Here is a 26420-nt window from a genome sequence, read left to right as displayed (position 1 = left end):
GTCATTTTAACTGCTTGTATTATTAAGGGGCTGCACCTTGAAAGAGCAGTGTCTTGCAGCACCGAGGTGGGACAGAGGTCTTTATTACCCTGGTAACGCTGCCAGCAGAACCATATTGTCAGGCTCCAGCCTTAGTTTTGGAACCTGAGCTGTAAGCGGCAAGCTGGCACATGAACAAATGACTGTGAGCTGACCATGGATAAATTTAGGCTGGAAATTAGAGAAACTGTCACAGCTTTTTGCATGGTGAGATGCCAAACAGAGCAGGGACCCCAAATAAACCACAGCTTTCAAGATGCTCACTGAGCTTATAGATGGAATCATATGATGTGTTACTGAAAAGAGGCACAACCCCCTGTTCCTAATATTAGGCCTTATCTACTTAAAAGGAAAAAGAAATGCAGTGATTTAACTGAACAGTCTATTTAACTCAGTACAGATCTTAATTTTGAAGGCTTTGCTTTTGGTTTAAAGGATAACTAACCTACACAACACTGATAGACTGATAGAACTCTTCCAGATTCAGAGTGCATGGATGCACGTTTTGCTGAAAATTTGTATCTGGAAACTCTTTATTTAAGCAGGCAATAATGTTATAATAGCATTTTACAAACGATCTAAAATAGGCTACTTTATTTTCCGCAGTTTGAATTGCATGTATGTGATTGGTGCCAGAATAAAGGTGAGATATAAAATAGATATATAAAAAAATATATCTATTTTTATCAGAGACAAAATGATCTTCTTTTTGGTACAAATGTATATGCAGTCTATTCCCCAGACAGTTTGAACAGGTTTAGTTTAAATCTCTTGCATCTAGAATTAACAGGAAATTCTTTCACTGAAGTGTGACAGTATAGAAGATAAGTTCTGAAACTGGTTGAATCAGTGTAATCTTCTGATAAAGACAGGGCTACAAGTATAGTGTTTCAGCCTTTTATATATATATCAATATTAAAATGTAATAAGCATGCTTGGAAAATAATTTTTCTCTGGAATTTGGAATTTGGAAACTGTTTGTGGTAAATATGTAGATGATACAGTTGATACACTGGAGCATTATTCCCAATTTTTTTTATTACTTGCACTTTGAATGCACTTTGAATTGGAGCAGGAACAACATTTAATTGATGGCAAAGTATTTGGTGGGTAAAAGAATGGAAAAAACAAGCAGATTTTAATTTTGATCCTGATTCAGCAAAGATGAGGAGGCATATGCTTACTTTCAAGCACCTGGTTTAATGCTTTGCTGAACGGAGGTAAATCTGCAGCACAGATTTACTGGTTTGAACCTGTTACTCAGCCCTTCCTGCGCCTTTCTTTCCCTTTCTGTAAGGTAAGGGAAAGATAGTGGCTGTCAGAGTCATGGGGTCTAAGGTATGGGGTGTATGTGCTTGCTCTGCAATTCTAGAGTGGAGGAAGAGCTGATCATTAATACTATTTTCATTAGACTGGACTTTATAAGAACATCTTTGAAGACTAACAGGAAGGAGAGAAACTTAATTTATTCCATGGATTACCATTTCCTTTGCAAACGTATATATCAAGCTTTGCTGGCAATGATTTAACTATTGGTCCGGGTCAGTCTGACACTGGTCCTTGTGACTTACACTGAGGTGTTGAACGTCCAAGACAGAGCAGTAGCCATGCATCTCCCTGTTTTCTGTGGCCATTCACTCCTGGAGAGCTAAGAACCACTGCAGCAGCAGCTTAACTTAATTTTAAGTATTTGACTACCTTTGCCAGTTGATGTAATTATTACAGAGTATGAAACAAACAGAAAGGAATATATACTCACAGCAAAAATGAGGTCAAGTCCTGTGAGATGCAGAAACATGAATCTTCTTGGTTTGGGATGACTCCAGTGGGACTGGGGGAGCTAGACACTCCTTTAAGGAGGGTGAAGGGTGCTACGTGCTTTGCAAGATCAGAGTAAGGAAGAAGATACTTAAAGTCATCTAGCTGTTTCCATCCCCTGTTCTGAAATCTCTGCAGAGAAGTTGCTTTGGCTTGGATTGCGTTTTGCTGCCTCCTTGCTCTTGCTGTCGGAGAACTTTGTCTTCTTATCCTTCTTAATCTCCAAGGAGGGCTGATGTACCTGCTCGTAACCACCACAGTCTGAGTCCAGAGTTCTCATGCAAATCCTGCAGCCAGCATAAACTCTCTAGCAGGACGAGGGCTGCTCTCCTCTCGCTGCTTGAGGGGCTCATGCTGCTATCAGCTGTGGCAGGTAACAAACCAACTCCCAGGACTGATCCCTGGAAAACAAATAAAGGAGGGATATACTTCCTTCTTCTCCCTTTCCTTATGTCTTATTCTCCCCCGGGATGGTTAATTCTCCATGTAAACTTGGGAAAATTGTTGGCTAGATGGCTTTAAGTGTTAGAGTCTTTCATTCCTAGAAACCTACAGTGTTGGGGAGCAGCAGCATGGGCTTTTGAACCCTTCCTGGTCTTGTGTTTCAACCTGACCTCCTGTGGCTTCTTTAAGGAGGTCTGGGAAACAATTCCTGAATAAGAAATTGTTAGTGCAAATTAAGGAGGTGGGGTACCTGTTTGGCAAGTAAGCTGTGACACTGTGGGCAAGTTAAATAAGCCACTGAATGGTCAGCATAGGATAATGCTTGGTGCTTTTTTCACACATAGTGAAGCTTGTCTAACTTATAGAGCCATTTCTTACAGAGCCATCTTGCCCATATAAACAAGGGATGCTAAGAAGGTTTCAGTTTGTGATTATGGCTGATCTGCTGCAGCCCCAGAAACCTTGGTATTCTAGTTGTGGGAACAAGAAGTGCAAAGTTTGGGCCAGACATGTCCCAGTTTGGGTTTCTGGCTCTTGACTGCGGTCACCAACATGCAAATAGAGCTCCCATGGAAAAGGAACCAGATGGGCTGGATCTGTCCCTAGGAATATCATAAATACGGACAGTTTCCAGGCAGCTATGTACCTGCAGGGATGGGTCTATGTTGCTTCCTCCTCAATTTCAAAGAATCGATTTTTCCATTTTGGAGGAGGGTCATGTCCTAATTTATCCATGGAGTTTGCTCCTTTTTTTGTAGCAGGCGAGATGGTCTAGCTCCAGGTGAACTTGTTGCCTGTCATGTGAAATACTGTGACGTAAATGACAGTGTTCATAAGGCTTTACATATGTCCTGTATCTTTCACTAATGAGAAGCTGTTTTATTCATAGAATCACTATCCTTTATACCTATTCTGGTTTTAAATGGTAAAATATTTAGTATTTGGGCCTTCTGTGTTGTCTGATACGTCTGCTTTTTACTTGCAACCTTCCTCCATTCTTGTTCTCCTTGGTGAGGCACTTCAGGGAGAGCTGTCACTGGGTCTGCTGAGACTGGCAGATATATCTTGGCATTTGCTGCACTACATGCGCTGGTGACAGTGAGACTGGATGTCATTGGGCAGGGGAGTCATGGAAAAATAAAAGAGCAAGGTAGTGGTGAAAGGAAATCTGGGTCTGTCAGCAGGGGTGACAGGTGATGAGATGCAGAAAAAGGTAGCACATGAGCACATCAGGAGATAAAACCGAGTCTGTAAGTACCAAAAGAAACAAGCAGGACACAAGCAGGAGTAATCTGCCCTTCCCAGCAGAGACAGACTGTACAAAACAATTCAGTGAGGCAAGGCAATGTCAAGACAAAAGAGGAGGACACAAAGGAATAAATTCTTTACTGTGAGGGTGGTGAGGTGCTGGCACAGGTTGCCCAGAGAACCTGTGGCTGCCCCATCCCTAGCAGTGTTCAAGGCCAGGTTGGACGGGGCTTTGAGCAACCTGGTCTAGTGGAAGGTGTCCCTGCCTGTGGCAGGGGGTTGGAACTGGATGATCTTTAAGGTCCTTTCCAACCCAAACCATTCTATGATTCTATGACTAATGTTCTGGGATGCTTTGAGAAGGTGTTATTACACAGTTTGTAACACCTCAGCTGGATCTGGACCTGTGGAGGTGTCTCCAGTTGCTGTTTAAGTAATAATCACAATACAAATAAAACAACACATTTAGATCTGGGAAGGTTGACAGCAGTACAGCCACACGGAGGTACGGTGCTGAGAAAGGGACAGGTTGGCAGCAGGGGAGCAGCACAGGATCAAAAGAGGGGGGGCTGGTGGGATAAAAGATGATTTAGGTTTCTGTGTGAGGGCTGCAGTTTAGCTTCAAGGGACTTTTTTATTATTATTATTTTAATCTACACTCCTTCTAAAACTGGTTCAGCTGAATGGGCAAGTATGTGACTTTAATGAGATTCCTGAAATCTTAGTAAGAACTGTGGTTAAAACTGAGCCTGGCTGCCAGAAGCAGATGTATAGTAAGATGTTATGGTACATCTCTTGGTGCTGTCAACCAGTAGGTCCATGGTACAGAACTAGAGGGATTCGCTTTCAAGCAACACATGTCAATTCTCCTTCCCGGGCAATGCATCTATACTGGGCTCCATAAGTAGAGGACACTCTACTTCAGTGAATATTTTTCCCATCTTGAGTAAGTGTCTTATGTCAGAGAGAGAAATAAATGTTTTTGGATGCACTGGACATTAAAAACAAACATTGAACCACAGTCAAGATGCAAGAATAAACAGGAACTTGAAAGAAGCTCTTGATCATTATAAGCAAAATGAATGTCTAGTTCTCCTCAGCCTGGGAGGAACCAGACAAGTTGCAGAAATGAGGATTGTTGGAGTTAGGTGGAGAGAACCTACTTTTTCTGTCAACACTTCTTACAGCACTTGATAAAGATCTGTGCCGTACTTGAGGACATCCCAAATGTTTGAAAAACAATAAGGGTAGGACAAGGAGTTTGCATGAGTAACTCTCCTTCCCTCATTTATCAGGGCTGCCTTCCAGCCAAGGTTCAACGTTTTTCATGGTCTGCCAAATCTTTGCAAATGATCTCATGGACATGACCTCTCCTTCTTGGAGTCTTGCAGCTTCCTTCCAGCAAGCGCAGCAGGAACGGCATTGGGAAAGCAGTGATAGCTCTCCAGCTGCTCTGCCACGGCTTTGGAAACTCGATGTGTAAAGTTGTCCTTAGTGCACGCTTGTCCCCTCTGAAAAGCGAACAAAGGCAAACACAGGTACTAATGTTAGGCAGCCAGCCAACACAGTAGACAGTTGCCTAGGGCAGCAGGCTGTTGAATGCAGCAGAATGCCAAGGCTTTACAAAGATGCAGGCTTGCTGCTGCTGCTCTCCCCTCTAAGAAGCCAGTGTTAGACCTTTCATCTGAGTGTGGAGATTCATGTCCGATTTTCAGGTGACAGCTCCCTCTTTGTCCCAGATGATCCTCAGCGATCTGGGTGCAAGCATCAGATTTGCAATGCTGAAGACACAGAGTGGCTCTTTGAGTGAGACAGGCCTGCTGAAAGGGGTGGGATGGGGCGTTGTTCAGCAGAAGCAAGGCAAACCCTGGTTTTGGAGTTCTTTCTACTGCCTCTTCTTCCCCTGCTGTAGCAGGAGTGTTCCGATTTGGTGTGAGTGGGCTGCTGCAGGGGAGGGATGGTTTGGAATGAAAGTGGGACTCACTTGAGTGACAGTGGGTGAACGGTGATGGTGTCCAGGAAGGGTGATCTGCAAGGCATGAGGTTGGGCTCTCCTGGATCTGAGGCAGGGGATTACCACGGAACAGAAAGGCAGTGAGACCTCTTCTTTGCCCCCTCCCCAAAGAGGGCCCTTTCTCTAGGGCCTTCTCAATACCCGTTGATGTAGCAATCCCCTTCACGTTACTCATGTGGAACCACCCCAAAATCCTGCTCACTCCTAGCCTCCTTCCCCTGAAGCCCCTTAAGCCCTCATGACCCTGCCAGCACCTCAGTCGGTCATCCATGATTACCCACCAGCAGCTCCTTACCCCCACCTCTGAAGTGATGCTTCACTGACTCCGTTCATCCCAGCAGCCCCGCTTCACCCCTCCTCTCATCCTGACTTCTCTCACCCAGCCCTGCTTTGGCAAACAACCTCACCAAAGCTGCCTGAACCAGCCCTGCAGTTGGGCTTAAAAAATAACCCAAGGTTTTTGTTTGCAACATGGAAAGCTCACTGTCGAGATTTTGGTGGCAAGTAGAAACAGGAGCAAGGAAGAGGGATAGACAGTATTCTTTGGACCACCAGGCAAGTGTTGTGCAGCTTTTGGTCTGGAAGTTGCTGGCTGAGGCTAAATCCCTCCAACAGCACCTCACCTGCTATTACCGCTTTATCTGAAGTCATAAACACAGCCAGTGGAGAAATTATTTCCAGCACCTTAAAAAGGACTCACTTCCATAATGCACATCTTAACTCAATGGCAGTCGCTCTTGCCAGCAGCACAATTTAGACAGAATTCAGAGCCTCAGACCTCTCCTGCTGAAGCATCTCCTTTCATTGTTGCCTGTGACAGGATATTAGGTTGGCTGGATAAGCGATCTTATCCCATACGGCAATTTTTATGTCTTGGGTTTCAAAATAAGATCATTGCCTTGCTTGTGCCTGTTGGAAAGGTTTTTGTTTCTGTCACACCCCAGTGCTGACGTGGACCACCAGTCCACCAGTGGTATATCCTTCTTGCCTTGTGGAGTTGTGCACATGCGCTCGGGGAAGCTTACACGAACACGGACATTGACATCACCTATATTTGTGGAAGTGTCTCATCGGCTGGTGCCGTCTCACATTCCTGGCTGGGACAGGCACCAAGGGCAGCTCGCCACGGTTTACTCCTTTCTCAGAATCCATGAGGAGACTCAGCAAGGGTGAAATTTGGAGATACACCTCTCCCATCATGTCATCTATTTACATGACGCATGTGTGTGTGAGACAGTGAGACCTTTTTTTTTTCCCCTGCCCTAGTTCTTCCTTCTGGCTGTGGTGAGATGGAAAGGTGGGATGCTCTCATCTCTGCCAGCAAGAAGGTTTTCTGTATCTGAGACTGGCTTGGAAATTCTTTAGGTGACATCACACCATGTCTGTGCAGACTCATTGTTTCTCATGGAAAAGCCATTCATCCATACACAACTTCCTTCCTCCCCAGACTCTGGGAGATAAACTTTCCATTCTGTCTATTCCCTATAGAAACAGACCCAAAACACGTATGCGTGGCTACACACACATACACCTCACCGTCCCTCTGTCACGCTCGGGGCTGTGGGAGGAGGAGAAGGGAGGATATAGAAGATGTGAATAAAGTCACCCTGTTTTCTTCAGACGTGGATCCCGCTGTGCCCGAGCAGTAAAACTCCCCTCCCACCGAGGTTCTGGGTCACACAAGGCTTTTTTGTCCTGAGGCTAATTCTGGCACTTGCAGCCCCACATCTGCCTGCCAGGTGAGATGGGCCACCAGCTGCAGGTACAGCACATCTGGATGGGGGAGGAAGCGAAGCGTGCTGCAAACAAACACAGCAAGTCCACCGTGGCGGGCGCAAGGAATTCCATAAAAAATATACTATACTTCAGCGGTCTGAGGTGCCGAGTCTGGTGATTCGTGCCTCGGGCGCTGCTCGCTCCGGAGGCAGAGTGAAAGGCTGGGTACTTGCGAGTCTTGGACCACGTACACCGTGGCCACAACCTAGGGGGCACCCGCACGTTCAGCCTGTGTTTGGGGAGCCGCCGCCACGGCAGGGGCAAGGTGGGGGGGATGCCAGGCCCGGTGGGGAGGCTGTGTGGGAGAGAAGGGGTGCATTTGTCTGTGGTGAAGAGGTGGGGACCGTGGGGTGCAGAGGACAGGACAATGGAAAGCTGTGCAGAGATGCAGACAGCAGCAGTGGTGTCGAAGGTGTGATGAGGTGGCTGTGAAGGAGGCAGGCTGCGAGGAGTGTTTGTTACAAGTACTCGCACAAGTCCGGGATGCCTGCGTTTGCCTTCTGCCGGTGTCTAGGGCGGGGGGGAAAGGGCTGAGGAGCTGACAGATTGCCCCCGACTTTAAGGTTCCCAGTGGGTGGAGCGGGGAAGGGAGAGAGGGGTGTTTGGACAAGAGGAGCCTTTGAAGCTTTTCTCCTGTCCACCTCCCCTGCCCATAAAGCCATTAGGCTCTGGTGCCAGGTTAACTGCGCTCGCCGACGGCAGCCCGCCCGCGCCTCGCAGACCCCCCGCCCGGGGCGCGGGGCCGGGGCCGGGGCCATGCTGTGGGGCCCCTCTGGAGGCCGTTTTGGGGAGGGGGCAGCTCATTTCCGATCCGGCCCTGCATTACAAAGGCGGGCAGCGGGGCCAGCGCGCCGCTTTGATGTGCCCCGCCGGCTCCCCGCACACCTGCGGCCGCGGGGCTCACGGCCCGGCCCGGCCCGCGGGGACACCGGCGGACTCCGGGCGGGGGGCACATCCCCCTGGCCCCGAAGCTCCCGACGCCCTGGCCTCACACGGCTGTCTGCCCCGGGACGGGACGGGGAGGGTCCGTCGGCGGCAGCGGAGCCCCGGCAGCGCGGCCCCTGGCCCGGGGCCGAGGGCGGGCGGGAGGCAGGGCCGGGGCCGAAGCCCCCGGGAGGCGGCGGCCGGGGGAAGGAGGGAGGGTCCTGCGGGGGGCGGGAGGGGGCGGCAGCCGGGCTGTGCTCGCCGCGCCCCGCCGCACGCAGGCCCCGCTCCAGGGTTTCTCTTCGGCGCTTCTCCGCAGGGCGCCCCGTCCCGGCGGCCGGCTCTGCGGCGGCTGCCCACCATGACCGGGCCGAGGCTGGCCCTCGCCGCCGCGCTCCTCTGCAGCTGCACCTCTCCGGTGGCCGACGCCAACTCCTGGTGGTAAGTGAGGGGGAGACCGCAGCGTCTTTGTCCGCCGCTGCGGAACGGGGACTGCCCGGGGCCGGGCGGCGGAACGGGAGCGGGAGCTGCCGTGCGCTCCCCGCGGGAACGAACTTTCCTGCCCGCCGGGCTTCTTTCGCAGCAGCTTGCTTCTGACCAGGTTCCCCCCTCCCGCTGTCCCTGCCCAATTTCTGGGGACACAGCCCTTCTCCTCCAGGCATTCCTGGGCTCCTTTTGTACGGGCTCGCTGAAATCCCGTCCGGGCTTTAGGATGTGGGGAATGCGTAAGGAGAGATGGGTAAGATTTCCTACCCGCTGCCAAAAGCCCCGGGAGCAGCCGCGGAGCCCCCTTCCCCTGAAGAGCGGAAAATAGCCTGGCTGGAAGGCAGGCATCGCTGGCTGGCGGTCTGTGAAAAAGCAGCAGCTCACTTTCTTCTTCTGCAGAGAAAGTGCTGAGCTTTCTCTCTGCCCCCCTCCCCATCCCGGGTGTCCTCTGTGTTTAAACTCAAGTTACAAACGAGCTGTGTTTCTCCCGCTGGAGCCTGGAAAAGCCTCGCATCTGGCAGAGCCGTAGCGGGAAGCAGCTGACATGAGAAATGCGCCGGGGCTTTGGGCGCGGAGCGGGGCTGGGCTGGCGGGGAAAGGTGCCGGGCGTTCCGCGGAGGGGGCCTCTCCCTCCAGACAGACTCCCTTGGATGTTTTTCTCATCGCAGGTCTTTGGCCATGAACCCCATCCAGAGACCTGAGATGTACATCATCGGCGCGCAGCCGGTGTGCAGCCAGCTGCCGGGGCTCTCCCCCGGGCAGCGCAAGCTCTGCCAGCTCTACCAGGAGCACATGGTGTTCATCGGGGAGGGGGCCCGCAGCGCCATCAAGGAGTGCCAGTACCAGTTTCGGCAGCGGCGGTGGAACTGCAGCACGGTGGACAACACCTCCGTATTCGGGAGGGTCATGAAAATAGGTAGGAGCACCCGGCACGGGGCGCAGGCCGGTTGGTCGCTCTGTAGCGCTCTCCCTTTCTTCAAATACACAGGCAGGAGTGATGAGCCCCGTTACCACCGCTCCTAAAGCTGCCTTTAACGAGCTGTTCCATTCCCCGGTGTGCTGGTGCTGCCTGCGTCTGGGCGGGTGGCAGCAGTGCACCTGAGCCCAGCAGGAGTTAGCTGGGGCAGCGGAGGACACACACACTTTCTTTGGGGGGGCATGGGGAGGTCAGGAAGAGGGGGGCTGCTTTTGTGTTGTGTGCTCGTTTAAAGGTAGGGAGGGAAGAAGCTGGAGCCAGGAACAATGGTCCCGTGTTATCATTTCCCAGCATCTGGAGTGCCCTCAGACAGGGAATGCAGCCCTGAGATGTGGGAAATACGGGCTCCCCTGGCATAGGATCTCCCCCCCTCGCCCCTGTTCTGCCACTTGTGTGTAAACCCCAGAGATTTTTATAATTCCTGCCCCGCTGACCGTAAGAGGCGCATTGACAGGCCATTGCTGCACTTGAATTGAGGTGTGACCTAGCTGCATTGTCCCAGGTCCTTTTGAAATGCAATCATCTGATGGCAAGAAACTGAGAAATCCGGGCTCGGTTTGATGTGTCCGACAGGCAGGACAATAAAGAAAAGGTGTTAAAACAGCCACTCATACACACACGCAGGCTTGTTCTCTCTCCAGGTCCCATGTGAAGAGGTTTTGTTTCCCACCCACAAAGCCGATCATTTACAGTGAAGAACCAGCACTATTTCTTGGTTGTGAGGTCAGAGAAAACACTTAGCGGCTCCTGCACCCTCAGCTGCCCCCAGCATTGCTTGCACCTTTTTGGTTTCACTCTCAAAAAAACCCCAGCTTTAATATATCTCTGGGCATCGAGGTGATAGGACACCAAGGTAACCAAGTCGCATGACCCCTTCCATTTGATCCTGAAATTCCTGTGTGTCATCCTAGAGAATTTTAAGGGATATTTCTGCATGTGTTACTCAACCTTTCAGAATTCCTAATTCAGCCCATCAGAACCATTCTGATTCCTTCCTTTCTGCCCAGCTCATACCCCAACAAATCCCTGCTTCTCTGGGGTACTCCCCTGGGAAATGTAGTTTCCTGACACATACTTTCAGCTCCTGACACAGATCCAAGGCAGCTGCACATCCTTGATCTCTTGCTTTGTGATAGCAGGGGTGTTGGCCAGATGAGGCAGCATGCAATCCCATATTGTTAAAACTTGTGCTTTGGGGTATGAAAACTAACATTTCAGCCACCTCCACCTCTCCCTTCTGGTGTCCCTCTCTCGCATGTAACTTATCCCAAAGAGTGGGGTAAATTTCAGATCCCCAAAATGATCCTAGTGACTCCAGAATGAAATAGAAATATCCCTTTCTGCAGCAAACTTCATCCTCTTCTTAAGAACCTTCCTGCAGCCCCAGGCTGGACCACTGCATGAGTCCACGCCTGGAGAAAAGAAGTAAGGGTGAACTAAGAGAAAGCAAAGATCAGAGTTAAAAGGATGAAAAGCCATCAGGAAGGATCCGAGGGTGTACGGGAAGGAGGGATTAGAGTGGGTAGTGGAAGAGGGAAGATTCTTCCCATCTAAAATGAATTTGATCCTGTTAGTTTATATTGGGAGTTAGTTTAGGTTTGGGTTTTGATGAGGAAGGAGCTGTTGTGAGTATGTAATGGGTATGTCCAGCAGTCCTGCTACTGCTGTTTTGTTTGTTCATGCATGCATTTTGTTCGTTAGGAATAATACTGTTGTATCTCTGGTAGGAATCTGCTGATGGGAGTGTCTGTGAGGTGACTGCCCGTGGTTGCCTGCTGTTGAAAACATACCCTGACAAAGAGTTTTGAACCCGTGTCCTTTAGATTCTCTGGTCAGTCAGAGCATGTTCAGATGCTGATACTCCAGTACAAGACAGAACAGAAGTAAGAAATGTCACCAAATGTGGCCTAGGGTACTACAGGGACTATGATGATTCACTGCTGTTGTCTGTGTCAGTGATAAGCTGTTGTGGAGGGGGGTGCTGCCTCTTTCCTCTTCGTTCCATCTTCCGCTTTTGCTTTTTCCTTCTTTGTAATGAGGCGTTGCTCATCATTTCAGCAGATCTGTTTTCCATGCTGGGGAAGGAGATAAAGCCTTCCAGTCTCTCAGGTTGTGTCAGCTACAAAGTCATTCCTCTCTGGGTTCATACTGTCTGCTCGTCTCCTGTTTTCAACTTCTGAGCTCCAGTTCTGGACCACAGCCCTTTTTCTGTACTCCATGCCAATGGCACGAGGAAGGTCTGGAGACCAGAATATCTACAAGAGTGCAGAGGCATGCCAGAGCATTGTGGAGAGTGGGGGGAGAAAAGAGATAAGAAGGACCCAGAAGGTGTATAGTGTGCCAACAACCTTCGGCTGCCCACCCACCAATGCAGGCATGGCATATATTATATGATTTCTTGAGCTGCTGTAGATTGTGAGAGGGGAGGAGAACCTGCCCTGGCCAAGTCCAAAGCCTGGGGAGATCCTCACGAGAGTGTTCGCGCAGAAACCTGGAAGATTTGTTTCCTTTCCCCTTCGCAGAACTTGGCTCAGCTCAGAAAAATGGGAGGCCTGGTCTGTCTGTGTTTAATCATTACACCTTCATTTTGGTGCATTTCACAGAGGTGAGGCTTTGTGTCCAGTGATACAAAGCTTGTACAGAGGCATCGGTAGCGCTGAAGTAGGCTGCTTTTTAGCACTGGTTTTTCCTAGTGTTTGTGTGGTCATGAGAATTGCTCTTACCTTTTCAGTGTGGTTTATGCAATGATGATATCTGGCGATGTACAAAGATTGCCCTTCTGAAGTTGCTTCTTGTTCTGTTAATACAGGTTTTAGACTGCATGTGTGTGTATATGTGTATCTATACATTACAAACAGACACATTCCTTACTGCTACATTTATGAGGGAGAGGACAGAGCACCCAAAAAGGTCATGTTAGAATTTCCTCAGGGGAGGAGAGAATATACCTCCTTCAGTGCAATCCTAAATGCAAGGCTGGGGTTTCCAGGTTAGTCCAGTCATTTCTTCAGCCAAAGATTTTTATCTCTTCTGCCTTTTCAAACGCAGAAAGGAGGAAAAAAAAAAAAAGTCATAAAAGAACAAAGAGGAATATTTGAATATTTTTCCTCCTTTTTCTTTGAAATTGGCAAACCTTGGGGAAATGCTTTTTCTGTAAAAAAAAATCAGTTGAAACTAAAACTTTTTCATCCAAAAAGTGACACATTTTTATCATCTTTGTGTAAGTCTCCCCACTCGGGTCTGTTCTTCTCACGTTTCCTTCGCAAGCAGCTCCAGAAAAGCAAGCTGTGATCCAGCACCACTCCTGGGTATGGCTCACACCGCTACCCTCACTGGTGCCCTCAAAAGCTGCCCCAGCCCCGCGCTCCCTCGCTGTCCTGCGGGCAGCGCCGGTGGCCGGCAGGCTGAGGAGGGCAGCAGAGCTCCGTGGAGCTCCGCACCGGCAGGCAGAGCTGAGCCTCCCGAGGCCCCCAGCATCGGGGTGACCCCAGCGCTTGGCTCGGCAGAGGTGCGGGAGAGGGCAGAAGGGGGGTTGTCCTTTAAGTTGACAGCACAGAGGTGTGGAACTGGAGTGAACTTTGAGATGATGAGTGAAAACCCAAATACTTTTCCAAAGCTGGCAGAAGAGCAGAGAAAACTGGGATGTATAAGCCCACAACTGCTAGCTACAAATTTGCTTTGTATTAAGCACAAGGTTTCATGCACGGTTGATCCTGCCTCCCAAACCAAGCTGCAGTCTTCCAAACCTGCGTCTGATGAGCACTGTGGTTTGTTTTGCTTTGTGGGCAACAAGCGGGGAAAAAAAACCCCACTGAAACTTCTTTCAGCCTTTCCTAGCACCATCCTCAGCAGCCTAAAGAACTCATGCAGACCCAGGGGCTGCACATTGAGTTGTTGTGCTGCTACATCTGAAATGTGGAGATGGTTAAAACATGGACAGTAAAAGTGTAAACCAGTCTGTGCTTTCAAGGGTCTCAATCAAGCAGTAAGGATGCTAAGCACCTGGAGTCATGCAGGCTCTGCTGCACCAGCTGTAACACCGGGAGGTCCCCCCATTGTATGTATTTCAACCTGTACAGATGCAGGGAGTGCTCTACTTAACAGGAGGATTGGTGTGTCCATGGGGCTCTCACCATACAGGCACAGACTGGTAGGGGCAAAAACTGCTCATTGGACTGTTACCTTAAAATACCCATAGCATGCAAAACAAAACAGATGAGTAAAAACTTTATTTTGGTTACTGAAAAAAGACCATAACTCCCTTATGGGCCAGTTTCAGCTGAATTACCTTAACTAGGAGTCAGTCCTCTTTACCTCCCGACCCAAGGAGGTTTTGGAGGGCAGAGTCCTCTCCTTATGACCCGCTAGTAAGGCCTTTCCTTCTGTATTATGTATCCTGTAGCATTTTATCAGCCTTGTGCTGTGCTCCACAGCAGAAGCCTTTAGTGCACAACTTTGGGGGGGGGTGGAAATCACAAGTTGTTCTGCAAGGTGGATGCCATTCACAGCCTTGCCTTTGTCTTGGGTCATTACCACTAAGCTGGTGATAAGCTGCTATTAATTACAGATTGTCAGCACATGCAAATTGGAACAAGAGCATACCAAAAGCAGCAGCTCAGTCCTGCTGAGGGAGCTGGCACTGAGAGCCTTGTGGGCTGGTGATAAACTGTTCTTGGAGGATCTGCCCTCTGAAGTCATTCAAATTTGCTTGAGAGCATCTTGCTGGGGCGTGTAAGTAGCTCTTCACAATCAGATTTGCTTATTCCAGTGAAGCTTTGGCAGTCGTTCTCTTTATCACCTGAAAGTTTGGTGATGCACACAATGAAGGTGTCAGTTTAGCTATTTATTACACTGTGTGGTGAGAGTGCAGGTGTGGATTGCCTCCTTCTCCTCCTCACCCCCCTCTACTCACCCCCTTCAGACCCACGGCACTCACTGGTGCAGCACGCTTGGCCTCATGCAGTGCTGGCTGTGTTGGTGCCCCGGTCAAGTTGGGGCTGAATCACAGCCAGGAATACATAGCTAGAGACCTGATCCAGCTGCTTGGCTTGCACTCTGAGCTGTACAGAGCATACGCTCCAAGCAGGGCAGTCTCTAGTAAACATGCTAATGGAAAGTCTTTTCATTTATTATTGTCTACATGGGAAATTTTACTTGTTCCAGCACTGCAGCTCTGTAGGCACTGGAAGAACCTCTGCCTTGATGCTTTAGTGTGAAAATGGGTTTCCTTCAGTTTGTCTCAAAACAGTTCTCAGCTGACCTCATGTAAACTAAAATAAGGTCGATGAGCTGAGGAGCCCATAAAGAGTGCTTGTCCCAGTTAAATGAAAACCTTTCCCGAGTGATATCTGGCTTGACCAGAATGCTCGTTTTGCACAGACCCAACCTCATCAGTTGTTCTCAGTGGTTATTGGCAAATGCAGCGACTAAAGCAGCAGCTGTATTTTCAGCAAGTGAATAATCCTCTTGCTTGAGAGCTTCCTCTAGGTTAAAATGAGAGGATACTGAAGGGGAAAGAGACCAAGCAGTCCCTGCCTATGGTGTTGCTGTTTCTGGAGTTTCCAGGGCTCTTAAATGGTCAAACATAGGTGTAATAAAAACAATAACCCTTGAGCAGTAGCACCTACAAATTCATGAAGAACATGCTCTTCCCAAGAGCATTCCTCCAGGCGGCAGCAGAAATCTCAGACCTTTCCCTGGTGTGTGCCGGAGAATCAGTTTTGGGTTTGATCCTGGTTACATAGAAACTGCGAGTTCTGGGCAGTCAGTTGACTGGAGCTGTTATTATGAAATGAAAACAAAACTGGGATGCAAGGATGTCTTGGGACAGTTCTCCCTTTGCCAGAATGGGGTGCTGCCCTTGCACTTGACCTCTCCATTTGTTTGTTCCAGTTAGTTCTGTGCACCTTCCTAGAGTACAGCATGTCCTACTGTCCGGAGCCCGTTTGCTTGCTCCTTGCTGTGCGTTGTGTTTGTTAACTGAGATCTGTCTCTTGTTAATTTGCTTCTCGTGTCTCTCTTGCAGGCAGCCGAGAGACTGCTTTCACCTATGCCGTCAGCGCTGCCGGGGTGGTGAACGCCATCAGCCGGGCCTGCCGTGAAGGAGAGCTCTCCAGCTGTGGCTGCAGCCGGACGGCCCGGCCCAAGGACTTGCCCCGAGACTGGCTGTGGGGTGGCTGCGGGGATAACGTGGAGTATGGATATCGTTTTGCCAAGGAGTTTGTGGATGCCAAGGAGAGGGAGAAGAACTACGTGAGAGGTTCAGAGGAACAGGCTCGCATGCTGATGAACTTGCAGAACAATGAGGCTGGTCGCAGGGTAAGACCAGTGCTGACGGTTTCCTCTTCTCAGAGGCAGATTCAGAAGGCTTGGGATAGCTTGAAATTAATTGGAGGTTTGATGAGGATTGTCCAGTGATAACCCAGTAATGGTGTATGGTTACATTTTCTGCATTTCTGTGAATATTACAGGCAACATTGACAATATTAAATTGCAATTTAAATGGCAGGCTTCCATTGCCAGCTGAAGCCAAATGAGATACTATATGGCATGCAAATGCAGACATGTAAGATGTTTGCAAATAAACTAGGTGCTGTCATGGCCCACTTTCAAGGTTTACATCTCAGAAACTGGCTTTCCAGAGCTGCCAAAGGAACAGGCTGGTGATGAAAAAGAGAATCTGTTGGCATGTGGCATTCTCTACTGCCATCATTCAGGTTTTTGGAATATAAAACCAGAAGCAAACATCAAATCAGGCTACCTGGCTATCTCTGAAACTTACGCGTTGCTCGTTTACCTCAGTATTGAGTAAAATAAGTAATCAATACCTCAGTATTGAGTAAAATAAAAAAAAAATGAGTAAAAAGGTGACGTTTTCTGAGAAGATAACACAGTTTTGATCGAGAGACCCCTAGGGATGGAGAATCCATCACTTCCTTTGTAGTATGCTACCATCATTAATCACCCTGTTTCGACACTGTACCTCATTATCATTTGAATTTATCTGGCATCAGCTTCCAACCAGCTCTTTTTCTGACTTTCACAGCTAGATCCAAAAGCCTGTTAGTAATCAGAATGTCCTCTGCATAGAAGTATTTATCTACTGTAATTTATTCACCACTCTTTCTTGACAAACTAGATTGAGCACTGAAGACTCTCACTTTCAGAGATTCTCATCAGTCATCAAATCATTTTTACATTACTTTAGCATACTTTAAGAAACTGGATACCAAAATAACATGCTGGGTTCTGGTATTGGTCTCACTGATGCTGTAAGCGTAGGTGAAGTTGCCCCCTTTGTTTGCGTCCAGTTATGCACTTTTGCTTTTTACACAATTCTGCCTGTGATTAATGGTGTGGAAAGTGTAGCATCATTCATATGTGGTACAACTGTGTAGTCCTGCCTCTTTCCAAATGTAGAACAGGAATACTTACCTGAGCAGTTGTTGTCTTTTTCACAGGGTGTTTAAAATTTTTATCATTCTTCCCTAGTTGTGAGCTTTTCTGAGGTTAATTTTATTTCTAATGCATGTTAAAAAATCCTGTTAAGTGTACTTAGCCTCGCTCTTTTGCACATTCTTAACTAATATCCTCAGTTTCCTTATCAGTTTTCTGCCCTTTCTTTCTTCTAATTGTTACTCTATTATCTTTCCCATGTATGTCTGTCTTTTCTGCATGTAATTTTGGCTTCATTTTGCCACCAAGGAAGATTGGCTCTATTTTTTTGATTGTGGAATCAGTGTGTCAGGTTGAAGCATTGCAAATACTCTGGGCTTCTTTTGAAAAATCAAATGGCAGTAAATTTGCAGTAGGTGGAAAACCGTGGAACTGAAAGCTGTAGAACTCAGCGGGGTTTAGTTTGGGGTGGTTTTTTTTGGCTTGGAAGGGCAGAGGGTCTGCATTTCCTTAGAAATGGAGGTGGGGGGGGGGCATTCCTCCACGGAGTAGTAGCCTGAAAGTGACATTCTTCTCTGCATTACTTGCTTTGAACATCTTATATGTATGGAGTCATGAACTTGGGTTACTACAAATAAATACCCTGTCTAAAATAGGGAGTGAATATGTTATGAGATGTTTTACAGCCAGTCCTATTGCCTTGAGGGATCCAGAGACAGAATATGGCCAATAGTTTGAGGCGCCAGTTGAACTGTAGTAACATCTGTATTAGAAGATCAAGTCAGAAGATACTTGCTCCACAGCATGGGTGAAACACTACCCTGTCTTGTTATTCTTGTTATATGGGCAAGAAAATCACTGAGCTGTGATTTCAGATGATGATACAGTTTTAGATGGAAGAAAGCTTTGTTCTGCTTTAAGGACAGAGCTAAACCCAGCTATGTCCTGCCTTTACTACGGTGCAGAAAGTTGTTTAAATTGTGCTTGGAAGGCTACAGTGCCTGGGCTGCTTTGGAGTCCACAGACAAGCTCTCAAGGCAATTTCTGTGTCTCCAGTTAATGCAGGACCTGGACAAAGGCTTTCCAAAGGGGCCAGCAAAAGACAAGGTTATTTCAAGCTTGGGTTTTGTAGACTCTGTAGGACAGATGGCTGTAGAAAATAACCTTAGATTAAATGAACACGAGTCATTTTAGATTAAATTAAATGGAAGTTTAAACCAGTGTGTAATTAAGCTTGTGAATTTCAAAGAACAAACTTCGATAAACTAAGGGAGCTGGTTAGTAAACTCAGCCGAGGAACTTGATGTGGAGGAGGTCTGGAACTTTTTCAAGTCAAAGATGCTAAAGCCATTACAATTCTGCATGCCAAGCAAGAGGAAAAAGCTTGTAGGAAGAATATCCAGACCTCACTGAATGAATAACTACCACAGAGAAGCTGTTAGGAATAGACCAAAAGCCTACTAAGAATGGAAAAAAAAAGAACTGATAGCAAATAAATAATGAAAAGCTCTTAGAGGTCAAGAAGTGTAAAGACGAAGTGAGAACAGTAAAAAATCACGCTGAGTCAGACCTTGCAAAGGGTAGTAAAATAAACAGGGAAAGTTTTTAAACTTTGGAAATTGGAAGAAAGGAGACTGCTAATGAATGAGGATGGGGCTAACTCTAAAGACAGAGTAGCTTTGGTCCCCAAAGTAGGCGAGTGCTTTACCTGGGGCTTCCAGTTGGAATAGGGGGCATTGCTCATGGGGACGGGTACCATATGTCTGCTGCACAATGGAGATGTGTTTTTCTGTCCTCAGTACTTTTGCCTAGGTGAATAAGTGCTTGTAGTGTAGGTTTTTAAATCCTCCTGAGACTTTTCTGGGGCAAGCCAGTCATGGCCTATCACAGGAGGCAGTGGTAGCTAATGGAGCTGGCACCCTGTGGGAGTGAGGAAGGCAAGAGGAGGTAGCTGTCATGTTCAGGCAGGTAGAGGAAGAGGAGCTGAGCAGCAAGTACAGAAGGTTTGGGCCAGCAGAGTTGAGGTGGGTGGGATGGTGCAGGGGTCTGATGATGGAGAGAAGTTTAGGATCGGGTCAAATGATTCAGATGGGTATCAGGTGGCAGCAAAGGGTTGGAAGAACAGAGGGCTGCTCTGGAGTAAACAAGGCTCGGGTGGATTGAGTGGACGAGGATTTGGGAGTAGTGAGGAATGGAGATGCTGGGATCGGGAAAGGATATGGACATGAAGGATCTGGAGAGTACACCCTGGATGGCTGTGAGATGGCGTTGCTACAGGGTTCCAGGGTTGTCTGGTCAGGATAGTATTTGGCCAGTACAGGGCAGTCCTTCCTCTTGGCTCTTAGAAATGTATTAGCATGGGAGCAAAGGAGAAAGGCTGGAAATGGAAATTATTGCCACCTAGGTGGAAGCAAAACTCAGGTTGTGTAAAGCTCTCAAGTGGGCACAGGGAGTGCCCAGTTTCTTTCCTGTCACTCTGAAAGAGCTGGCACCTGGCAGCACAGGCAGTGTGACCTCAGCAGCGCTTGCAGCAGGACCTGAGGGAAAGGATATCTCAGAGGAAGAGGCAAAATGTGAAGTAATTTGTGAAGAATTTCTCAAAGATGGATCATGCAATCATTTAGAACATCACTGATCTCCTAAAAAGCAAACTAGATCTGATAGGTCGCATTTATAAGCACTTCTGTGAGACATTTAATGTATTTCCCATGTGAGAAACACTTGGTTACATTGGGAAAGATAAGGAAAAAAAGCAGTAGCTATGAGACAAGAAACTGGTTCAAGGAAAGATGTCAGTAAGTTGCATGAAAGGACATACCTTGATTCTTAACAGAGATTAATTAGCAAGTCTTCAAGGACTTACCTCAAGACCAATGCTTAGTATTTTTGTTTCTCAGCCTCAACACAAGAATTAGAATGGGCTGATGAAATTTGGTGATGATGCAAAGGTGGCAAGTATTACAAATACAGAGGAAAATCCAAATTTTGTAGAGCAGCTAATGACATCCAATAAAATGACATTAAGACCATCATTTGAGGTCTTGTATGAAAACGTTTTTAGTCATTAGGAAACGAGTTGAAAAGAATGGGTCGCAGCAGTCAGCTGCAGATGACTGCAGATGTAATGTGGCTTGGAAGGTGGTAAATATCCTATAATGTACTAAGGAAAGTATTTTTAGAAAACAATGGGGGAATACTAATGCCATTGTATTCAGCTCTTGTGAGGCCCCAAAATACTGTATGTTCTCATATTCCTGAGCAAAATGACCTCAGACTAGAAAAGGCTTGTTATGGTGGACCCAAGGGATAGGAATCTTTTCTTAAGAAAGTGGGCTGGAGTAGCTTGCCATGTTTAGCCTAACAAAGTGAAAGTTGAGAGAGGATATGACTGATGTCTATGTTAGTGGGAGAAATAAGAGGGAAGGAAAAGTACTTTTTAAGCAAAAGGCCAATTTGGCATAATAGCAAATGGGCATAGAGTGACTACGTTTAGGCTGGGACTTAGAAAAAGATACTTTATCATTGGAATAGTGATCAGAATAATGGTGGCCGAAAACCTAATTGCTTTTAAAAGGGCACTCTATACATTTAAGGAAAACATTATTTGAAGCAGTGCCTACAATAGCAAGAGATCATACTTAAAAACCAAGGAGGTCCCATCTGGTCCTGCATTCCTAAACTTCTGAGATTCTGGTTTTGGAAGTAGGAAGGTGCATGTGTAACTCCATACTCCCGCAAGCCGGTACTGAAAGAAAGGAGTACTGGGGACACAGCAGTGAGCACTGCTAAGTGACCACCAGGTGCCATCCCACGTACAGCCTTGACCCATTTTCTCAGCCAGTGTTTCACTTGATGTCTTATGTGTCTTCTGATTTCTGGGCAGACTTTCGGTGTGTCCCCTCACTCAGTTTCCTGTGGGTGAGAAAGTCCTCCTTGAACTCTGAGGAGCTCTGATGGCAGAAGATTGTCCCTGCTCTCCATGGTTCTCAGAAGAAGCTGAGAGAGACAGGAGGGGACCAGAGGTCTTTTATCTTTCAGGCAGTCCTGACCCCATCACCCCTTCACTCCATGTCAGAGTGCTTGTGGTGGTGGCTCCTGGCTTTATTGCCTGTGTTTGTTTGTCTTTGGATGTTATCTCAATATGTCCTTTCCTTCCATCTGTCTTTTTCTTCCAATTGGTCTCCATTACACTCTCTTATTTCCCCCTATTCCTTATCTGTCGCCCTGTCTGGCAGACTCTGGTGGTCAGTCGTTCCGCGCTGTTTACCCAGTCAGCATATGGCAGGCCTCAGTCATCAGTCACTCGAGCCAGTGCCAGAAGAGCCTGGAAGGGGGTCTGGCTAATTGACCACATAGGAATTCCCCATTAATTCTCTTCCCATTCCCATTCTTGCAAGAAAAGAATTGGAAGAGAACTTGTGCTTATGGGAAGGGCCTTTAAGCCTTTCCATTAGAGGCATTTTCAACCTAAGTGGCATGGCCATCGATCAGACCCTGCCCTCAGAACTGCATGTGGGGTCTGTTATTCTTTACCTTGACCTGAGCCTGATCAGAGAGGAATTCTGCAATTTCCTCTGCTTTCTCCCCATTCGGGCAGCAAAGGGGGAGAGTGGGAGAGCCATTTAGCAGCTGAAGCTATGGTTACCTCCACGGGACATTGATGGTGGGAGCTGCAGGGGGCTGAGTGGCGCCATGCTCACCTGTGATAACTGGTAGCATTCACATTCCCCAGCGCAGCTACTACCCACATGGGCCAGATGTTTTGAGCATCAGTTGCTTAAAGCCAAGTCGGAGTGAACTCAGTCCCATGACATTAACTGAGAGGGATCGAGTTGCAGTGTTTTTCTAAAGGAACAAAGCCCAGGATTAGGAAGAATCGTAATACTTTATAAAAACACATGCAAGGGCAAGGGAGGCACGAGTGGCCTGGGATTTGACAGAACCATAACCAAAAAGTGCTAACACAAGCTTATAATAAGCAGGCTGGCAGTGCCGTGAGGATATAGTAAGTGTCTGGGGCTCGGGAAATTCAGCTGTGGCTCTGTCTGGTTACAGTACAGCAGGAATCCTTAAGTAACGGTGTGGTTGGTCCTCTGCAGTTGTAGTTTGATCCAAGACAAGTGCTTAACTCCCAGCCTTTAGCTGTTACATTGTGCCGTGAGGGATTGCCTCAGTAAATTGAGCTCCAAGGAGCAGAACTAAAGCTTCTCTGTTTTAAGGACTCACTCCATTGACTTTCTCAGGAGCTGGATTGGCCTCCATGTGATTTAGCCATTAAGCCAAATTGAATCTTCACTAGCTGTCAAAAGCACTAGATTTTAGTTAGACAGAGGAGCAACCAGTTGTTGTAGGAGAACTATGGCCTCTCCCTGCTGGTCCAGAATGTAGTCATAGGCGGAAGGTTTCGCTTGCAGTATGCTCAATTGCCTTAATCACCTACTACTTGGGATGCGAATGCAGATAGCTGGGAAGCTTTCTTCTGAGTCGGTGCATGAGGCAGAAAACACCCCTCAGTGTCTGGTTGCTCTCTTCAGCAGAAAACTGGGCTGGAAGGAATATCACTGCCTCCCTCAGAGCATCCTAGTTTTCCACCACGTTCCTTGATGTCCGCATCAGATACAGCTGGTGGAAGTATCTCAGCCAATGCCAGACCCCTCTGCTTGGCACATGGGATCTGGCAGAGGCGCTGCCCTGCGGATGTGCATGATGGTCAGGGGAGAGCAGAGGTGAGCCTGATGGCAAGAGCATGAGGAGCAAGGCTAGGGGTTAAGCTGCTGTAGCTCTGGTTGTGCAGGGACACCAGCTCTTGTGGGTGCCGGTGGGTGCTGACAGGACCTCACATAGCACACAGTTTTGTACCTGTCTCTGGAATTAATGGAAAGAACAAACCCAACTTCCATTTCAGTTTAGTTTCTTACGGTCTGAGCTTTGTAATTCTAGAATATATTTCAATATTTCTCCTCCCAGCTAGTGTGAGGAGGAAGACAGTAACCACCGTTTTCCTTCACATCGTGTACTTGCTCTGCTGAGGGCTTAACGCCCGCTGGCCAGCATTTCAAACCTATTTGCTGATTCGGATGCCGGATTTTCAGGGATATGATGCCTCTACAGCCCCCTCAGACTTCCGCAAGCATAGCTCAAAGTATTTGGGGAAAGACCTCAGCGAAATCTTGCGTTTGCCGTTTAAGATGTGGGCTCTTGTGCGTGGCGGCAGTGCTGCTGGTGCAGGGAGGCGTGTGGACACGAGATGGCGCAGGTTCGCAACGCGTCCCTGCTCGCCTAGGCGGCAGCCGGGTGAGCACCCCCTGGAGCAGAGGTGAGCGGCTCTGCCCCAGCACAGAGGTGTTCATCTTCCGCACCACCGACCCTGCTTGCTCCTCTCGGGAGAGCGAGGCCTCCTCCGGACACTGCCCCTGAACGGGCTCCTCTCAGCAGAGGTGGAGGGAAAGGGTGTGGGAATGTGGATTTATGGTGGAAAGATGGAGATGTATCCCTTGGACTATAGTGTTGGTCAGTTCCTGGTGCGGATGGTTGGAAATGGGCTGGTTGCCAGGTGTGTTTCCTTTTCGCAGCTCTGAAGGGAAAGCCACACAATAAATACCACAATAAATACCATTCTTGCTCTATGAGAGGGGGGAATTTCCAGAGTCCACGCGGAGACGACTCTTTCTCTTCTTTCCTGCTCAAGTCCAGGGGAAAAAAAGGTGGAGAAGTCATGTTTGGAGGCAGTGTGACCAGAAATAGAAGTATTTAGGGAACAGGAGCACAGCAGTTGCAGCAGGGGGAAGAGGAGACTTTTGTCTCTTCTGAAGGGCGAAACAACAGAAATTGGGGGATAATGAAAGCAGCTATGGAAACGCGATGAATTCACTGTAATTAAGCCAGCTGCCAGTGCAGCAGGGATAGACACAGCTTTGCCTGATTACATTTCTTTTCCCACAGGCCGTGTACAAGCTGGCGGACGTGGCCTGCAAGTGCCATGGTGTATCGGGCTCCTGCAGCCTCAAGACCTGCTGGCTGCAGCTGGCTGACTTCCGCAAGGTGGGCGACTTGCTGAAGGAGAAGTACGACAGCGCCGCGGCCATGAGGATCAGCCGCAAGGGCAAGCTGGAGCTCGTGAACAACCGCTTCAACATGCCGACGCAAGAGGACCTGGTCTACGTCGACCCCAGCCCGGACTATTGCCTGCGCAATGAGACCACTGGTTCTCTGGGCACCCAGGGCCGACTGTGCAACAAGACCTCAGAGGGCATGGATGGGTGTGAGCTGATGTGCTGCGGACGGGGTTATGACCAGTTCAAGAGCGTCCAGGTGGAGCGTTGCCACTGCAAGTTCCATTGGTGCTGTTACGTCAAGTGTAAAAAGTGCACAGAGATCGTCGATCAGTATGTCTGTAAATGAAAGGAGCCACCAAAGCAACAAATCTATATTATATAAATCTATATAAATATATTTTATATTTGTATAAATAAACAGATGATGATAATAATTAAAGAAGCTTATTTAAGAGACATTTTGGTTTTGAAATTTCCCCCATCAGGCCAGCTGGTATGCCATTCCTTAAGTTCCGCTGGGGAGTTTGTCTGTGGGTGCATCTCCCCTTGGATGTTTCAGTCAGGGTGAAGAGGCTGAGGAGGTGCTGACAAAATGAACTCCCCCCTACGTACAAGCACACACTGTTTCATTACAGAAACGAAGCCAGCAAGAATGAGAAAGGTGGGTTCTTTCTGCTCTGGTCAGTAAGTCTCAACATTTTGCATAGTTACTGCACATCTGAAATTACCGCCAGATGTGCGTGAGTCCTAGTTACCCAAGTTTCAAACCCTGCCACTTCACTAAACCCACTGGGGAATTTGGAACCAATTTTTGGTCCCTTTGAGGGCTTTGTCATGTGAGAGGGAAGGTTAGTCAAGGCCCCTTTCAAGCCATAGAAAACAGCTTAAAATCCTCAGTCCTGTAAACCATTCCTGGATGCTTCACAGACCACAGTGTGGTGGAGGAAGGTTTACAACCTGCTGTTGTTAGGAAGGAAGGTGTGACCTGTGGCTGACCAGTGCACAGCCTGAGAGTCCCCATGAACCCAGCATCTAGGTCTTCTGTACTGCCTGGGCCAAGGGGAAACCAGTCCAGCTCAGACTACGTGGCTATGTGCATAAGGGAGATTTTTAATTATTTTCATTTTAATCCTGTGCTGAAACTTAATTTGTCAATGTAGAGGAGAAGCTGCCAGTGCCCAGGAATGTTTGCAAAGGCAATATACTTTGTATTTTGTCAGCAGAAAGAGGCATTGAATGCACATACATACACATGACTGCGTAAGCACTCCTCAAGCTGCTGCCAGTTTTTTTTACTCTTTGAAGTGGATGCAGGTGGTCACCTTGTTCAGCTCTATTAAATCCTCCTCACCACCATCCCAGATGTATAGTTTCTCTTTAACATTAAACACCCCTCATTGACATTTCTTTCCCTCTGTTGCTTGTGTATATGTGTGGTTTTGTTTCATTCTTTTGGTGAGGTGTCTTTTGCTGCTCTATATTTCAGAATCCAGGGGCCATGGTCTTCCCTGGCATAAGGTAACCACAGGTATGTTTGCTCCCAGAATGTGGGCACATGTTCACGAATGGAAGTCTTTTCTGTGTTTTTCCTTGGTAATAAAAGAGCATAATAAAATTGTACTAGGGCAGAAGGCATTACCAAAGTCTGCTAATCAGTCTTACCACGTTGGGATTTTAGTAGAATATAATTCATAAAGCAGGGAACAAATGCTGTTTCTAGCACAAGACATTTCCTGTGCCTCTCAGCATCTGCAGAGTTCATTTGCAGTCAGAACAATCAAGAGAAGCCAGTTCCCAAAATATAAGGGTTTGCTAATATACATCCCCTTTGTTTCTGACATTCCAAGGGTGTTAGGGTTTTTTCTGTAAATTCTAAAATGCGCAAAATATGCCAATAAGCAAAGAGCCAGTCATGAAGATTATTATTTTTATATTGAACCTCTGTTTCTTATAAAGCATTGCAGTTTTACAGATTCCACCATTTCAACCACCAGAGAAGAATTTATATGTACCTTTCATACTTCAAATATTTGAGGACTCCAGAAAAGCACAAGGAAGAAAAATTATGTTTAATAATTAGGAGCCGTTGTTTTTTTAAACCAATGTGTCCAGTTTTTATTTTATTTTTTTTAATCCAACAGGCAATATATTTGCTGGCATCCCAGAATGCAGTTTCTTGGAATATAAACAGTGGCCTAGATTTATTTTATTATATAAATCCAAAGCCAGTGGTATTGTAATTCAA

General features: G+C 47.6%; 1 protein-coding gene across 1 annotated transcript; it reads left to right on the top strand.

The window, feature by feature from the left end:
• The first annotated feature begins 8523 nt into the window (after positions 1 to 8523).
• On the top strand, positions 8524 to 25581 carry WNT5B (Wnt family member 5B). The gene is made up of 4 exons (XM_030479849.1): positions 8524 to 8704; positions 9418 to 9665; positions 15751 to 16043; positions 24063 to 25581. Exons 1-4 carry the CDS (start codon positions 8625 to 8627, stop codon positions 24519 to 24521), a joined length of 1080 nt encoding a protein of 359 aa, XP_030335709.1. The 5' UTR covers positions 8524 to 8624; the 3' UTR covers positions 24522 to 25581.
• Positions 25582 to 26420: the final 839 nt, after the last annotated feature.

This window comes from Strigops habroptila, chromosome 3 (genome assembly GCF_004027225.2).
Source record: "Strigops habroptila isolate Jane chromosome 3, bStrHab1.2.pri, whole genome shotgun sequence".
Lineage (NCBI taxonomy): Eukaryota > Metazoa > Chordata > Aves > Psittaciformes > Psittacidae > Strigops > Strigops habroptila.
Note: the sequence above shows the minus strand (reverse complement) of the source record. Positions and strands in the feature narration are given on the sequence as shown.

Coding starts and splice junctions, on each gene's coding strand:
- WNT5B (XM_030479849.1), top strand. CDS start 8,625: ATGACCGGGCCGAGGCTGGCCCTCGCCGCCGCGCTCCTCTGCAGCTGC. Junction 8,705..9,417: donor GCCGACGCCAACTCCTGGTG/GTAAGTGAGGGG, acceptor TTCTCATCGCAG/GTCTTTGGCCATGAACCCCA. Junction 9,666..15,750: donor CGGGAGGGTCATGAAAATAG/GTAGGAGCACCC, acceptor TCTCTCTTGCAG/GCAGCCGAGAGACTGCTTTC.